Genomic DNA, 17,520 nt, shown 5'->3' on the forward strand with positions numbered 1-17,520 from the left:
GTTTCTGCTTTCATTCACAATGTGTGACACTGAGCTGAACAGCCTTTCACTATCTACACTTGTGCATGGTGCTGAAAGGTATCTGCCCGCCACTTTAGCCAGGTTTGGGAACAGCACTTTATTAACCATCCAGTATTGTAGAGGTTTGTCTTCTCGTAAAATTGCGGCCTCTCCGAGATATGTCTCTAACTCTACAGTAGAACCTACCACAGCTCTGCCCACCGATGCTAATGTCTGCTCATCTGCAATTTCATCAAACATGCTGTCCAGACTAGTTGTGGGCTGGTCACTGCGTGCTTTTCTTGAAGGTGGTTCATTCAGGTCATGATCCTCCTCTCCAGGCAACCTTAGCAGCTCAAGTTTTAGCATCTCCTTGGCATTTGCAGCAGTTGTGGTGCTGGAGAAAAAACGATTTTTATATTTAAAACAGAGAAAGAAAAAAGTTAGCTGACAATAGGTTTGCAAATTTTTTTTTTGCAGTAACACAGTTACATACACAGTCACATTCACATACAGTCAAACAGTTACACACACACAGGCACAACACTCACCTGGGATCGAGTAGCGCGGCGATGCTATAGAGTGGGTTTTCCTCCACGTCAATGAACCGCGTCCTGACAGCTGCAGCCAAGGTTCCCTTCATTGCTTTGATCCCATGGTCCTCGCCAGTCTCCCTTGTTAGAAATCTGTGGAGCACAGTGACGGCTGGAATGACGTCTGCAGCCATGGCATCTGCAGAGCTGACTTTTCGAGTTAACTCCTCGAATGGACCCAGAACAGATATCACCTTCTCCAGCGGTGTCCACTGGTGAGCCGTGAGCATATCAGGGAGTCCATATTCAGACACAAATATTCCCAGAGCCCGTTTCTGCTCGATCAATGACTGTATCATATAAAAGGTGCTGTCCCAGCGGGTCTGAACGTCTTGCTGGAGCCGCTTCGCGGGCTGGTTGATCTGTAATTGAATGTCCTCCAGATGGGAGCTGGCCAGAGCAGAATGTTTAAAATGTCCAACTATTTTGCGGCCAACTGCCACCGCATCAGCAACACTCTTCTGTGACAGAAGGCCCTCATGAACAACCAGCTGGAGAGTGTGAGCAGTACAAGGTAGGCTGGGCAGCTCAGCATAACTCATGGCCTTTATCATATTTCTTGCGTTGTCCCGGAGCACTACGTGGACAGATGTCTTTGGTATGTCCCAGGTTTGAAGCATACTATCGAAAGCAGTTGCGATGGTTTGGCTGGTGTGCGAGCCCCTGAACAACCTTGCATGTAGTGTTACTTGATGACGAACAAACTTCTCATCAATCCACTGCGCCGTTAAACTGAGGAGCGACATTGGGGACACACTGCTTGTCCAAATGTCGGTAGTGAAACTTAAGGCTGAAACCTCCTGCAAGAGGTTATGCACGTGTTTTTTTACCTCTTCAAAAAGTTTTGGCAGCATTACGTCCGTGATGGCTGGGAATCTCATATTGCGGCTCGAGTATGCTGAGAAGACGGCGAAATCCTACGTTTTCCACGACCGACAGTGGCTGGTCATCCAGAGCGATAAAATGAGTCAGAGCCTCTGTTATTTTAACTGCTCGTGGATTTTCTCTTGACATTTTTCATCGCTTTTCCAAAACCCGAGTTAAAGTGGGCTGTTCTGGTCTTGCGTTAGCCTTAGCAAACTCGGTGTACTCCAGAGCATGATGTGTCCTCAGGTGTTTTATTAAATTGCTTTTATTGAACGATGTACTCTCCTTCCCTCCCCCGGACATCTTACTGGTACACAGTTTGCACTCGGCCTTGCTTCTGTCATCTTCACAAATTTTGAAGTAAGTCCACACTGCTGACATTTTGTTTAGCGTAGCTACAAGAGCCACCAGTCTCACTCGCCTAACCCCCTGGCGACATGTCCCCCTAGCGGCCAGTCTAAAAAATTACCACAGAAAGTACAGGCCACCCTCTGATTCATGAAGTAAGTTGGTATCGATTCATGGTATCGGTTAACTTTTGCGAGTATGAGTACACGCACATTTTATGGTATCGGCCCGATACCATAAAATGTGCATCGGTATCGCTGCATCCCGAACTATCATACATTTTCTTATGAAACAGCAAAGAGGTAGACTTAAAAATCTAAGAACTATTCCTCCAACGCTGAAAAATACTCAAAATAAAGAAGGGAGGCAGAAAACACAGTTATGAATCAGAGAGCCCAGATCAACAGGGCCAGATCAAATTGTTACCTGCGCATAGTTCGCTTTCCTGAGTCAGCACTGGAGTAGACACAGTGAGAAGAAGCTCTCAAGTATCTACCACAATGAAGCTAAAAAGGTCACTAATTATTTAAACCAACATGGATGAGAAGTTATTTAAGTACAACACAAGACTCACAGCCTCTAATTTTGAGGCAAGCGTGAATTTTCCTTTGAAACTTAAAACATGTGTTACTAGAATAAAAAACCTCCCATGGTACATCAGTAAGCTTAAGGTACAAGGTACTAAATCATGATTATCCAACACTAAAGCTGCAATATGTAAAATAACGATTGTTTTTTTTTTTGTTCTGGGAGCTGTTCAAGGTGTGTACTTCTACACAAGCTACAATGTAGCTTGCCATCACCAGTGTGTGAATGTGTGTGTGAATGGGTGGATGACTGGATGTGTAAAGCGCTTTGGGGTCCTTAGGGACTAGTAAAGCGCTATATAAATACAGGCCATTTACAATTTACCATTTACTTTTTCTTGTTTTGAGTCATGCAAGGTAATGTCAAGAAAGTTTGAAGCAATTCCAGACACATCTGTAAAGATTACAGTATAGAAGCTGCAAGGTTGTTGGATATATCAACTTCTTCATAGAAGTGTGTGGCAGTGTGTGGTTGGTGGCCCGGCTGCATGGGAGGAGTGGAGCAGCAGGTTCAGGGCGTGGTGTCAGGTGAGGCTGATCTTCACAGCCACCTGCACGACCCCACAGCCAGGTAACTACAGCCTGGCCCTACGCTGGGGGAGACTCGGCTGCTCAACACAGTGGTCCTTGAACAGTTTGAGTGACTCCCAGTCAGGACAGTGGAATGGTTCCGTTGTCACAAGCCGGCAAGCCTCAAAGTTGTGTTGACACTGGCAGATGACCACCTGGTGGAGTGGCCACCAGCGGGCTACCGATTAGTCCTGGCTCCAGGACCAGAGCACTTGTGCTGAAAATGCCTGTAAATGGAGCTGGGAAAGGTGTTCCCAGTCACTAGACCCCCGAAACCCTTGCAAAGTCCAGGACACGCATTATGCATACCGGTAAGGTGCCAAGGGGGTGCACGTCAAGCTATGGTGGATTCAAGCTGTATGCAAACCCTGGTCCACCAAACCCTGCTTCATCCAGGGCCATTACTGTAGGCAGAGTAGGTAGAGGTTTGATGCGTGCATGGGGACATCCACAAATATCTCTTGGTTCCACTGGAAATTAGGTGCATAGAGTGAAGGCTCTGGTTAGTTTGCGCCTGATACACCTCTTAATTTTGGGAACAGAATGGCCCAGGTACAGTAGGTTAATGGGACAGTGTGTCAGGGTGTGTTTACAGTGGGCAGGGACATGCAGGGTTGCTTTGTGTTATTTCTGGTGGATTATGCAACATGATATCCTGAAGAGGTGCCGCTGCACACCAGTTCTGGAAAGAGTGTGGCGCAGACACTGTTTCAGGCCATCTCCTGAGTCGGCATCCCGAAAGAGATACTGACTAACCAGGGCACACCGTTCATGTCTCACACAGTAAAAGAAATCAACATGTAGCCAAGTACAGGACAGGGTAGGGGAAGTTAAAGTAAGATGGAGAGAATGGGCCAATAGCTAGATTCGTAGGAGGGATAAAGTGAGTTGCGTGGAGAAGAATGACTGGAGCCACAGGTAAAGTTGCTATGAATTGTATTAAACTATTTAGCAACAATTTAACAGCATTTCATAAACAGGAATGAAAACATAAAATAAAATACAGTGACAGCAATAATAATAACAATCAGAATCCTATCTGAGCTCAGATATGTCAGTCTTGCCGGAGTTAAAAGTCAGTGTTCAGTCAAGTCAAATCCAATAGGTCAAAAGTCTGTGATTGGTGCGATTTCGTCCTACCGCACTGTTGCAATTGTTCATGAGAGAAGAGCAACCTGTCCTTCTGGGCCAACTCGGAATGGCTGCGGTTCGGTTCAAAGGGAAAGGCTCACCATCTTCCTCGTCAGGAAGAAATCCAGGTCTCACGATCCCATAAAAAACCTAGCCAGCACACTTCTAATGTTCAACTCTCAGAGAGGATCTTGTCCACTTCATCCGCTCCCGTGCAGATCTCGATGGTTTCAAAGTCCAAAATGTTCACAACAAATCAGGTCCGTTTCTTCAAGGTCCATGCAGATCTCCGGTATGGATATTTGCTCAATTTATCAAGTTAATAGTTATTTTCCAGCAACAAGCTTGGCGTTGAAAATCAGCGATGGTCTCGTGCACCTCCGTCTCTCTCTGTGTCTGAGCACATGTGACGGTACAGAGCAGGGGAAGGCGGGGCTTGTTCCTTCCTAACCAGTAGGGGTGTTAAATATACTCTTTGGGGTTTTATTCTTATATTTATATTATTTATCTTTTACTATTGATTTACTTTAGCTCAACTCACTGATTAACAGAGTAATGATAAATCCCAATTAACAATAACATGTTGTAGTGCATTACTGACTCGTGTAAACTCACTGGGTTACAAACAGTTGCTGGGAATTAAATCTATTTGGACTACCCTGAGACTGACAGGCTGGTGGAGCGGCTGAATAAGACGTTAAAATCAATGATTCGTAAGTTCAAGAAAGAGATTCAATATAAGTCCTGGACCTGAGAGCAAAGCTGCACACGTTGGGAAGGTTATCACAAGAAAATATTTGTTCCAGGCCCAGGAATGTCAGCAGCACCTGTACAATAGAGGGGCTAAACTCACAAATTTCACCGGGAGAAAAAGTGCTTGTATTTCTCCCTTCTTCTAGCTCAAAGTTGCTCGCCAAGTGGCAAGGACCCTTCGTGGTCACACAGCTAGTGGGGGACGTTGACTGTGAAGTCGTACGGTGAGATAGGGAGGAGTCACACAAATATATATCACCTCAACCTCCTTAAAGTATGTAGTGAGCCTGAAACTACTTCTTCAGTGAGCCTGGTTAAGGACGGTATGCTCACGGCCCAACAGGTTAAGCAGGTTCTCTAGAGAAGCAGTTTCAGGCTTTCTCTATGTTTTAAGGAGGTTGAGGTGATATATCTGTGTGATTTGGGGCCAAAGGTGCCAAATTCCACCATTCCTGCCTCCCTCCATTGTGATGATCATTTCGTACAGGCCCAGAGAGTGGATGTTTCTGCATTACAACAGCGGTTTGCAGATGTGTTCTCCCCCTTGCCTTCTCTGTACACATCACATAGAGCACCATTTTTAAACGCAAACCCTGGTGTGACGGTGCGTTCACGGCACAACAGGTTACCTGAGCACAAAAGACAAATTGTGCAAAAGGAATTGGCTGAAATGCTAAAGCTAGGAGTAATAGAAGAGACACACAGTGCTTGGTGTAGCCCCATAATTCTTGTGTTGAAGAAAGATGGGCCTATATGGTTCTGTGTTGACACTGCAAGGTGAACGAAGTGTCACAGTTTGATGCTTATCCCATGCCCCGGGTCAACGAGCTCCTGGACCGGTTGGGCACTGCTCGTTTTTTCACAACGCTGTATTTAACCAAGGCAGATTCTCTTATCTAACGGTCCAAGGAAAAAACGGCCTTCTTCACTCTGTATGGTTTGTACCAGTTCGACACACTTCCGTTTGCCTTGCTCAGAGGTCCTGCCACCTTCCAGCGCCTCATGGACAGCGTGCTGTGTCCACAGGCTACATATGCTGCTGCCTACCTGGATGACGTTATCATCCACAGTGACACCTGGGCGGAGCATATGAAGCGGTGGCTGCCGTCCTGGAGTTCCTGAGGCAGGCGGGGCTCACGGCCAAACCAAACAAGTGTGCAATGGGACGGAGGGAGGTACAGTATCTGGGGTACCACTTGGGGAGCGAGCAGGTTCGTCCATCATTATTCTACGGTGCTGGCCTTCCAGCTCTGTTTGGATCACTCCCCACTGCAATGGCTCCATTACATAAAGGATGCTAATGCCTGGATCACACAGTGGCATCTGGCTCACCAGCCTTTTAAGTTCAAAGTGGTCCATAGGCCAGGGGCAGAGGTGGTCATTTCCTCTCTCGCTGGAGGGGGAGAATAGGCTAGGCCGGATCGGTCTGCAGCCTAAGTCAGGAAGTGGGGGTGTGGTTGGTGGCTCGGCTGCAGGGGAGGAGTGGAGCAGTGGGTTCAGGGTATGGTGTCTGTCCAGGTCCTTTTTTTCCACAAGAAGCTCATAGCTTCTTTGAGTATTTCATAACGGTGAAAGGAGTAGCGGAGGGGCATCTCAAGTGATTGAGCTAAGAAAACCTTTTTACTTCAGTCTCTCAGCAGACACCAACTTTCTGTTCATATCTGTATGCTCACAGAGTTTTTCTAAGTTTTACTTTGCTTCTAAGTTATAATTAATATTTTCATATTTTGTAAGCTGAAAAAATATTACATTTTTAAATCAGTATCTGTATGCTACTAATGAAACCACACCACAAAAAATAACTGGGCAGTAAAATCTCTGGTGAGCCTCAGGCTAAAATCCTGGCATGAGAACTGCAGACTATTTTGTTGGATGAGGTTGATGTTCTGTCCTCTGTTCAGATATGGGTTTGAAAAGACGAGGGAGAAAAGCTGTAATAATAAGCAAACCAAATTCGATTGTATCCTGTACGGACTCTTGGTTCCTCTGGCACAAAGCACTTCGATTTAGTCTTTTTTTTCTGCAGTTTTCACTTAATAAGCTTTGCCTGGGGTGCTACATACTTCTTTTTTTCCTGTTTGTATTTGCACCGCCAATAGGAGTGATAGCTAAACGTGACAGAGGAGGACATGGCAGGAACTGTGTGTTTGCTGTGTGTCATGGGTTTGCGTTTCTGACAGAAAAATTCGAAAAGTTAAGCCCAGTTGTTTCCTGCTGTCACAAGCCTGACATATGTAAAATTATGATTATTGCACTAACTTTGAGGCACTGACAGAGCAGTGGAGCTGATAATACACAAAAATCAGTGTGATATGACCATATTTAGTCTATTCCAGTAGTCATTGGGCAAGAGGCATGTACATACTGCACGAGTCACCAATCTTTTGCAGGAAAGACAGACAGCCATTCACACCTATAGTCAGCCAAACCCATGCGTGTCTCTGAACTGTGGCAGGAAGCTAAAGTACCAACCCACAGTGTAAACTCCACACTGAAAGGTTTCAGACTGGATTTAAACCAAGGAGCTTCTTGCTGTGCTAACCGCTCCACAACAACTAGTCACTTTGTGAATATTCTTCTCTCCTAGATATTCCACAATACCAATATTTGTTTCCACAAACAAAAAGTGCGGTTATCAGCGTTTAGGAACCACAGAACATCAGGTGTGAATATCAGTAGATTTTTTTTTCTTTAGGACACACAAATAATAAACAGCTTTCTCTAATTTTTGGCATGTGCAGTTATTTATGAATCCATAATAAAATGATATGACGGTGCAGTTTAAAAATAATCTAGTTGTAATGCCACAACAAGTTGTGAATGGCTTATTCGCGCTCCGCCCTCTCAGATCAGCTGGTTGTTGGTTCCAAACACCTGTTGCCAACAGGTTGCAGAGTGCTCTCTGCTGGACAAACTATGCAACCTTAACACTCATGAGATGGTTAAAAGGTGTTTCTTTCCCGTCTTTACTTTTTTCAGTTTTTATTTGCGTCTGTTATAAATTCAGATACCTACTGAGCAGCTCCTGTAGGTGTAACGTGTAGGTGGCTAAGAACAATGGTAGTTTCTACAATTACAGATAAAAGAACTATAAAAAAAAAAAAGGCCTTGCTTGTTCTGTCTTCTGTATGATAGTTCTTATTGCTTATAAGCAACCCCGATGCTATATTCGTTTAATTTTAAAGACTTTGCACTCATCATCCCTTTTCCTCCTCTTCTCCCACTGATGGCTCCGAATTAGGGGTGGGTTTTTATAATCGATTTATCGATTAAAATCGATTCTGGCTTGGATAACGTAAAATCAATTCATTAAAATCCTGAATCAATTTTTTAATATTAATTTATTTTGCCCGAAATGCCAGAATCTCAGGTGAAAGATCACAAAATTTCAACAACCACCAAACAGCTAAGACAGTAAATGAGAGCAGGTACACGGCTTCTGCACAAAGACGTAAACACACAGCGCGGACCCGTGGATCAGAATCAGTGAGATGTCGCCTTTCTCAGCTGACGGTCGGGGCTGAAAGCCGACAGCTCGCTGATTCTGGTCCGCGGGTCCGCGCTGTGTGTTTACGTCTTTTTTGCACTGATCATATGGCTGTTAGTTTGATCTCTCTCCAAACAATATTGACCGAACCAGCAGCAAAAGAAGATCCAAACTACGCTTCACATAAACATCGTCATGAATTCCCTCTGACTTTTGCTGACTTTTCAGGATAAAAATCACACTTCATGCACAGCTCTCTCTCTCTCTCTTTTCTGCATTATTCGCTTGCTTGTGACGCACAAGTCTACCGTTGTTTACAGCGCTGTCGGCCGACGTTTTTTTTCCCTTTTACTTACTTCCGAAAAGTAAACCTAATTTCTGCCGTTCAATATTGAACAAATTTAAACTTTTTAAAATTAAGCAAAATGCAAAACGCTTAGCCATGTCTCTAATAAAACCGCTGTAACTTCAGAGGTAATGTTCATGTGTTGATTAATGGTTTTCTTTCGTTTTTGATGTACTGCAGATTATTTTTATAAAATCCCAGGCCAGGAAAATCACCTTCATGTTTTTCTGTGTTTTATCTTCAGCTACTTTGACACAAAGGCCTCTGCTGTGATGCTCACACCTTTGATAAAGTCTTGCGTGTGTCAGCTTCCTTTTAATAGATACAAAAATATGTAAATGTACTGATCTGAATTATAATATTTCTGACTGTCAAAATTTCCCAGATTCAAATCGAATCGAATCGAATCGAATTAAATCGAATCGTGGATCGAATTGATTCGGGACCTTGTGAATCGGAATTGAATCGATTCTAGAAATCAGTGACGATACCCAGCCCTACTCCGAATGTTGCAGCAGATCGTTTTTGGTCAAGGGTGCCAATTTTAATCCTAATAAAAACTGCATTAAGAAAAACTTATTTCCGTCCACGTGCTGCTGGTGAGAAAGCCACATTTAATTTTAAATTTCAACAGTCCACGTCACTGTTGAATAATCACACCGTGTAAAGCAGTTTATCTAATGCAGGTCAGATGACGTCATTTATTTGACTGATTTCCCAGGTAAGCACCAAGAGGTGACCAAAGCAACTGGACCTTTGAGAAACTGCATTATTGAAAATTGTGAGTCTTCAGAAGAAAAGATATGAACTCCCCTGCAGCCTGACATTTTCAAAAAGCTCCTCTCTGCATGTCTACTGCGTTACTGTGTTATTTATGACTAATCCAACAGTCTACAAGCGGGGCAGATGTATATAGGTGCCACCTGAGCAAAATTGACCAGGCAATTTAGATGTTTTCTTTGTCTTCATTGAGACATTCCTCTAAAACAAGAGGCATGTTTTGCTTTCTTTAAATAAATTGACTAAATTCGCTGCCTTATTGAAATTCAAACAAAACAAACCCCTCTTAACACCAATGCTGCTATCAACAATGTATGCTCTTCCACAGCAACACCTCACTTTTCTTTCATTTTACTTCTGAAATATATTCTTTTAAATATGTTCTGAATATCAGAGATTTAACAACCTGCATCAAACTAAATAAAATATTGATTTTTCTGCTCAGATTTAAAAAATAAATATAGAGTTTTTAACAAGATATGGATTGTAATATATTTAACCACTTAAGTCAGGAAGAGTGAGTGCCTACTTTGTAAAGAGTAGAGTGCTGTGTTTAAGCATTACAGTTTGAATTTGACTGATGCAGAGCGAAAACACACATCTCACCATTTGCAATGCTGCAAGTGCAGCAAGGACTTTTCACCAAGCTTTACAAATCCAGGAATGGAGGAGTGGAGACCAGCTTTGTGATTTCCCACAAACCCACCGTATGCCACAGTGAGACAAAAGAAGCATTTGATAATGTGCCCCTCTCCAGGTGAACCGTAACAAGTTTGATTGAGGATTTTATGGGAAATGTGGAGTGACTGTTGAAAAATAAAATGAACACTTTTTACTCTTTTTATACTGGGCTGTGACACAGTCCAGTTACTCGTCTTTGCACTTGGGATAACAGAAGAGTTTGGGATTATGGAAGAGCTGGCAGCAATGCATTGAATGAAAGGCACTAAAACGTGACAGGAAAAATAGCAGTAGCACTTTGTATAACAATAACCCTGCCAAGTATATAAAATTTGATACATTTCTTTTTGTGAGCTTTCAAAAACCTCAATAAATTGCACCAAAATTCCAAACATAGCAAGGACAATACAAAATAAAAATCATACATGTAAAATTACTTTTTTTATTTAGAAAGTTCAATAAACATTACAGTTTGAAAAAATAGAAATAACACACACACACTCACACACACTAATTGCCCTTCATAGATAAACTTTATTGTCTGCTTCTTTGATTTATTATAGCAAGTAAAATAAAAATAAAATAAAAACAAATAAAAATAAAAATAAAGACTGAGACACAAACTGAGCCTCATGGGGTCACAAACTAGTGTACTCTTAGTGTTGATTCCAGAAAAAATTGAAGGTTTTGTGAAGGACATTCAGCAGGAAGTCTGTTCCAAATCAAATATGCGAATCCATCGACTGTGGTTACCACTTGGGGAATAGGGGAGCACCCGAAAGTACCAGTCATAATAAAAGTGGAGTAATTATCTCATGTGCTGACAATATGAAAATGGTGACTTCCCAGCATATAATTTTCTGTCTTTACTATGCTTTATACTCAAATACTTTTCACCAACTGTTGCTGTTTTACCATTGCTTTTGTGCATCATAGAACTCACAGAGACTCTCTGAAGCTCCTAAGTATCCTTAAAATTTGAAAAATTGCACAGATTCATCCCCCCAACTCCCTTATAGACAAACCTGTCGTCGGTCCAGCGCGATGGCGGTGAGCGTGAGGGTGGAGACGTGCAGTGAGCAGTACTGTACAAAGCGACTGATGTGGCACATAGTTCTTCCAAACACCCAGGTGCTGTTCACAAAGCGGACCTAAAGGAGTGCACAAACACAGGGCAGGCCAAAATGAGAAATGTCAACGGTTACCCACTCTCATCAGGTAGACACACTGGGAGGAACGTCAACTTTTAAAACTGCAAAAATGAGAAGTACTCTAAGAGCAGCCTAACATGGCTGCTCTTAGAGTACTTCTCTAGAGTACTTCTCATGATTATAATAATTAGCAGCCACTAAACAGACATGAGCTAACTATGTTCATACTCCAGTTCCCACAGCAACAATAAGCCTTAACTCTAAGTAACAGCTCTGGAATACTAGTGCACCAATGAGACAAATCAAAATTATTAGTAATTTTCTTGCAGTTCAGTGTAGACCCCTAAAAATAGTCTATGCCATGTGGGGAACATTTTGCTTTGTTATAGATTTTTTTCCATTGGAGGCTTTCATAGCATAGCAACCTTTTACACTGTTCTGATTCAGGTGAGGAAATGTCAGCAAAGATGGGAGCAACTTTAGACGCAGCTGTAACACAAGATTACAGTTTATAGCCTGCACTGTCAGACATCCCCACTTGAGGTGTGCTCCTGCTTCTTCTAGTGTTTATAATCACAGTTACAGTGACACATGCTGTACAGGTCATGCAGGATACAGCCATCGTGTTAGATTTTTCGGCACATATGATCAAATGTTCTAAATAGCCTAAGTGCACTATTTCAAAAAGTGCTGAAAGAAAATCTGTCGGAAAGAGAGAGAGAGAAGGTGGGGTGAGGGTGTGTGGGGCAGGAGTTGTTTAGTGATCCTTGGGGTAGGTAAGAATGGAGAGTAATATTGAGCTGCCTGGCATGCCACAGAGGCTCTTTCAAGGTGAAGCTTTTTTTTTTCTTTTTTTTTTTATCTCCGTAATAACACATGCCAGTCCTCAAACTGGAGCTGCTGCTCCAGCCCCACTAATACACAAACACCAAGCTTTCTCTTTCTCTGTCATTTGCAGCTACAGTGCCTTGAAAGATTATTTGTCCCATTCGTGATCTCTTTGATAATCTGATCTCAGATTATCAAGTAAATTTTAACATTAGAAAAAGATAATCCGAGTAAATACAAAACACCATTATTAAACAGTGATTTCATTTATTAAGGAAAAGGGGTTTTCCAAACCTGACCAGCCCTGTGTGAAAAAGTCATTGATATCTATCAGTCTGAAATGGGTTACAAAGCCATTTCTAGGGGTTTGTCACTTCAGAGAACCATTATCCACAAATGGAGAAAACCTGGAACAGTGCTGAGGTGGCCGGTGCACCAAAATGACTCCAGGAACACATCAAAGACTCATCCAGGAGGTCACAAAAGAACCCAGAAAAACATCTAAAGAACTGCCAGCCTCACCTGTCTCAGTTTAGGTGAGAGGTCATCCATGGGAGAGTTCCAAAGAAAAAAAAAAACACTGTTGACCAAAACTAACATAAAGGCTCAAAAATCCTGAAGGAGAATGTCCAGCTATCAGTTTGTGCCCTGAAGCTTAAGTGCACTTGAGTAATGCAGCAAGACAATGATTCAAAACACTCTGGCACACGCTTGGAGTGGGCTGGTCAAAGTCTGGAGTTACATCCAATTGAGATACTTTGGTGTGACCTTTAACAGGCTGTTCATGCTTGAAAATCCTCCAGTGTGACTGAATTAAAACAATTCTGCAAAGAAGAGTGGGCCAAAATTCCTCCACAGCGATGAGTGAAAGTCTCATTGCCAGTTTTTGCAGATGCTTGACTGCAGTTCTTGCTGCCAAGAGCAGCACAACCAGTTATTAGGTTTAGGGGGCAATTACTTTTCACACATTTTGTGTTTACTCTGGTTATCTGTATATAATATTAATATTATTGTTTGATTATCTGAATTTTTAAGTGTGACAAATATGCGTGACACTTTACTGCTGAACAATATAAGCAATGGGAAGGGAAAAATACTCCATGTGGTCGGGGTTTCACTATACAAATGTCAAAAACACAAGTCCAAACTGAAAAAAATGCTAAGTAGGTTAGGTTGTTAGAAAAAAAATCCTTTGCATGGAGAGATTCAATTAGCATATATTCAGAAACGCACTCTGTTTCGTGGACTCCAACATGAGGTCGGAGGCTGGAGGTGGTGGGCTGCCCACGTCTGATTAAAGCAGATAGCATTTTTAATACATTTCATGCATTCAGAGTAAGTCCCAAACTCAATGTCAGCTGTGAGTTTGCAGGCTCGAGGATGATTCAAAGGAGGAGTGACAGATTTTCAACCTATTAAATGCTCATTTTTCTAAACAGTTTTCTACCTCACGGGACGGTTTAGCTCCCAGCTAAAAACACATTCAACTATGAAGCGGTTTTTTTAATATTAAGTTGGTAATGGAAACAGGGTGTGATAATTTTTGCTTTAAAGTAACTCACTCACACATGAGATATATAATACAACACAGCCAGCCAAAGAGAGGCATCACGATGACACCACTAGCGCCATCTTTTGGTAGCAGTTTAATACAGTACTTGGAGCAGTGCTCGGAGTGTTGAGCAGGTTCCCCTAATTTGACTTAGTTTAATTATTGCAGGACATTACAAATGTTGTTATTAAAAAAACATTTATGTGTGAAGATAAGAGCTGCCATACCATCACACGCGCGCGCGCGCACACACACACACACACACACACAGTGGTCTTACCAGAGTAAAGGGTGTATTGAGGACTGTGATGAAGATATCAGCCACCGCCAGGTTTAGGATAAATAAACTGGTGGCGGACAAGGTGCGCTTGTTTTTGACCACCACGTGACACACCAGGGTGTTCCCGAACAGGGAGATCACGATTATGAGGGAATAGGCTGCCACAAGCAGCGCCTTGATGCCCCCGTCCTGAGACTCTCCGCCGCTGCTGGCCAGAGAGCGCCAGCCCTCCAGCAGACCCTCATCAAAGTCCAGGAGAAACAATCCGGAACTCGCGTTCCCTCTCTGTCCCGAAACGTTCATGAAACGCTCCGCGAAAGAAAGTATCTCCTCTCCCGAAAGTGAAGAGTCGTTAGTTCTCTGTCCCGCTGCTGCCCTGCTCATCCAGAGGACCACGGAGAGCCAAACACACACTGCTGTCATTTTTTTTTTATTATTATTATCAGTGTTATTATCGCATCCCCCTGCCTGTAGTTTTAATGAGAGAATGAGAGGTTTGCAGCGGCTTCTCTGTCATTCGTGTCACTGGAGTAAAGGAGAGAGGCTGAAGCGTGGGCAACAAGTTGTGTGAAGCGACTCAGCAGCAGGAGAGGCTGCTGTTTATAAAGCTTCAGACTGTCGCGTGTGTGTCTGTGTGTAGCAGAGAGAGGGGGAGGGAGAGAGACTCCTTCCTTCTGTCGCTCTTATTGATTCGTTCTTAGTGAGATGTTTACCTGCAGGGTGATGCAGGGTGAAGCTGGCTGATTTGCAAGTCAAAGGCTGCTTCGGGTCTCCATGCGTGCCAAATTAAACCGCCTGGTGGTTTATAATTGAATTGTTTTGGCAACAGACATTTAAGCTGATGGCCTGTAAACGTATCGACCATTTAGAGCATTCTGTTAAATACTTGGAAATTCGTAATTTAAACCCCAGTGTGTTCTTAGATGATATTAAAGGACTTTGCTTTTTTTACTTGTATAAGCTTTTTCGAAGATTTTTCAGGTATATGTTGCCAGTCAAGGTCAGTGAAGTCACCAAATATGGTTCCTTGTTCATTTAGGGCAGGGGTGTCCAAACTCCGGCTCGCGGGCAGTCCATTTTTAATTGGCCCGCAGGTAATTTTATAAATAGAATAGAATATGGCCCGCACTTCAACTTTTGCTTGAATGTATTGCACTTCTTAGTTTCAACACCAGGGGGAGCTGTTGTTGATCAAGGCAGTTGCTCCACCAAAAAGGTCAATCACAGAAGAAATTTACCCTCAAGTTACTAAACATGGCAGAACCAAAGAAGCGAAAGGTGGAAAGTGAGTGCAGAAAATTTCAGACACGGTGGGAGAATATTTCTTCAAAGAATTCAAGGGGAAGTGTGTCTGTTTGATCTGCACTGAAACTGTGGCAATTATCAAAGAGTATAATGTACGACATCATATGAAACCAAACAAGAGGCCTATGCATCCTACACTGCACTCAGAAAAAATATGGTTCTTAAATGGTTCTTCAGATGTCTTCATAGTTCTTTAAAGAACCATTTTTAAAAAGGTTCTTTGAAAAACCTTTAAAGGTGCCCCATGGTCAGCAACAGTATTTTTTTCGTGATCAAATTGTCCAGGAAAAGGCTCCAATAGCCAGCTATGAGGTCGCCCAACTCATCGCAAGACATGGCAAACCTTTTTCAGATGGAGACCTCATAAAACACGCCCTCGTTAAAGTCACCGAAATAATGTGCCCGGAAAAAGTGCAGGACTTCAACAACGTCAGCGTGTCCAGAAAAATAGTTGTGCGACGCACTGAAGACTCGTCAGCCAACATTAAACTGCAACTGTCTGATAAAGCTGTGCTTTTGATTTTTACTCCATCGCATGAGATGAGAGCACCGATGCCACAGACACCGCAGCTGTCAGCTGCTATGTTTTTTGCGGGGAGTGGACGAGAGCACGAGCGCTTAAGGTGAGTAAAAAATATATTCCACAGTACCCGTGTGTTAATAAGCATGCATGTGCAGGTACACATGCTTCAAATATCTATAATGCGCATCAATTCTGTCACTACCCTGCTTTTGCGCACCACTTTCTTATAAGCGTTTTTCTTGTTAACACACAGAATACACACCGCTGTGCACAGCACACGCAGTCAGCTGATCTCATCTGATGCGGATCTGCTCCTTGATCAAGTGACATTTGTCCGGATTTTTAGCACGAGTGGCGTCGGATCAGCACCGCAGCTGGATGGCCCGATTTACATACCCAGCGCAGCTGATACTCACCAGTATAATTTACTAAAATTATATGGACTCCTGTTATTAAGTCCAGTTCAGTCTGTTAATGTTGATAATCGTTTCAAACGGACGTAGATGTTTTGCTAAGCCTAATAACTTAAATAACAAACTTGAAATGTACCACTTTTAAGGGATTTTTCTAACTTTAATACAGTAAAGTTAAGGTTATATACCTAAGTGGCCCAGCCCCTCCTATATTTCTATGTATGTGGCCCTCAGTGAAAAAAAGTTTGGACACCCCTGATTTAGGGTAAACGTCTTTCTAAAAAAATGAGTAAATAAATGATGAGAGGGAAAAGTACGGAATAAAATTATTATATTATTAAATTTGTTTCTGACATCTTACAGTTACTTTTGCTATTCATGAAGATTATTATTATTTTTGTTTGTTGCTCATTTTTGTCGCCGGTTCCTACCCCTGTGTGGATTTGGTGTGTGTGCTACTAACTACAGTTCCACTGATTGGGCTGCTGTCTGTCTTGGCCAGGACACTCTTGTGAAAAAGATTTTGACCCGCTCTCTTGGAGCCGCTGGTCCGGGGTGGCTTCAACCTCTTTCTTGTCGGGGGAGCTCCCTCTGGTGCCGGGTGGTTCATTGGTGTCTGGGGCCATGGTGGCCGGCCTCTGGCGGGGTTGGCTGCTTCAGGTTCACTGGGACTCTCCCCCTTTTGCTATGGGCACCCCATCTGGGCCCTTCGTCCCTGTCCTGATGGGATGGACGCTTAGATGTCGCCCAGATGTGTGGCCTCAGGTCTTCGGACTGCTGACGGCGCTTTTCTCCTGGATACATCTCTGTCTGCCTCTGGCTAAATTGTAGATGTATAACTCAAAGCATTAAAAAGCTTTACAATTACTTATGATACCACTTTTTTCTTATAAATCAGTAAAAACTAAAATCAGAAATATTGAATTACTAAACCAATTATAGTTCTAATAAGACCCACAGTAAAAACAAACACTGACATCTGTAATTTAAGTATATTAAAAACTGCTATAAGGCCATAAAACTGAGTGAAACAGTCGCGCACACATTTCATTATTTACAGGACGAAAACGTCTATAAATGGGTTAATTTCTCACTGGGTTACTTTATAATGATACACAAACCTGTCACAATATCCTATGGACCACTGAGTACTACTCTCCTAAGTCATAATGTGTGATTTCTTAATAAAAAAATAAAGAATCCTAAAGTCTGGCTTACTTGTTTGAAATGCTCAGGCCATCTGCTGATTGGTCAGATGCGGTTATGTCACTGTCTGTCACATAACCTGGGCTTTGCTGATTGAATGGGAGACAGCCGTGTGGTCC

The 17,520-nt window shown here is 42.8% G+C and overlaps 1 protein-coding gene across 1 annotated transcript; it reads right to left on the reverse strand.

Moving 5' to 3' along the window:
• Positions 1 to 9,098: 9,098 nt before the first annotated feature.
• On the reverse strand, positions 9,099 to 15,171 carry LOC120728964 (probable G-protein coupled receptor 83). The gene is made up of 2 exons (XM_040024236.1): positions 13,955 to 15,171; positions 9,099 to 11,294 (listed from the first exon to the last, which is right to left on the reverse strand). The coding sequence occupies exons 1-2, from the start codon at positions 14,375 to 14,377 to the stop codon at positions 11,157 to 11,159; spliced, it is 561 nt and encodes a 186-aa protein (XP_039880170.1). The 5' UTR covers positions 14,378 to 15,171; the 3' UTR covers positions 9,099 to 11,156.
• Positions 15,172 to 17,520: the final 2,349 nt, after the last annotated feature.

Source organism: Simochromis diagramma, unplaced genomic scaffold (assembly GCF_900408965.1).
Source record: "Simochromis diagramma unplaced genomic scaffold, fSimDia1.1 OVJJ01000302.1, whole genome shotgun sequence".
In the NCBI taxonomy this organism is placed as follows: domain Eukaryota; kingdom Metazoa; phylum Chordata; class Actinopteri; order Cichliformes; family Cichlidae; genus Simochromis; species Simochromis diagramma.

Excerpts from the sequence above, each read along its gene's own strand:
- LOC120728964 (XM_040024236.1), bottom strand. The coding sequence starts at position 14,377 with ATGACAGCAGTGTGTGTTTGGCTCTCCGTGGTCCTCTGGATGAGCAGG. Across the intron at positions 11,295-13,954 it reads TCAATACACCCTTTACTCTG|GTCCGCTTTGTGAACAGCAC; the intron begins GTAAGACCACTG and ends GCACTCCTTTAG.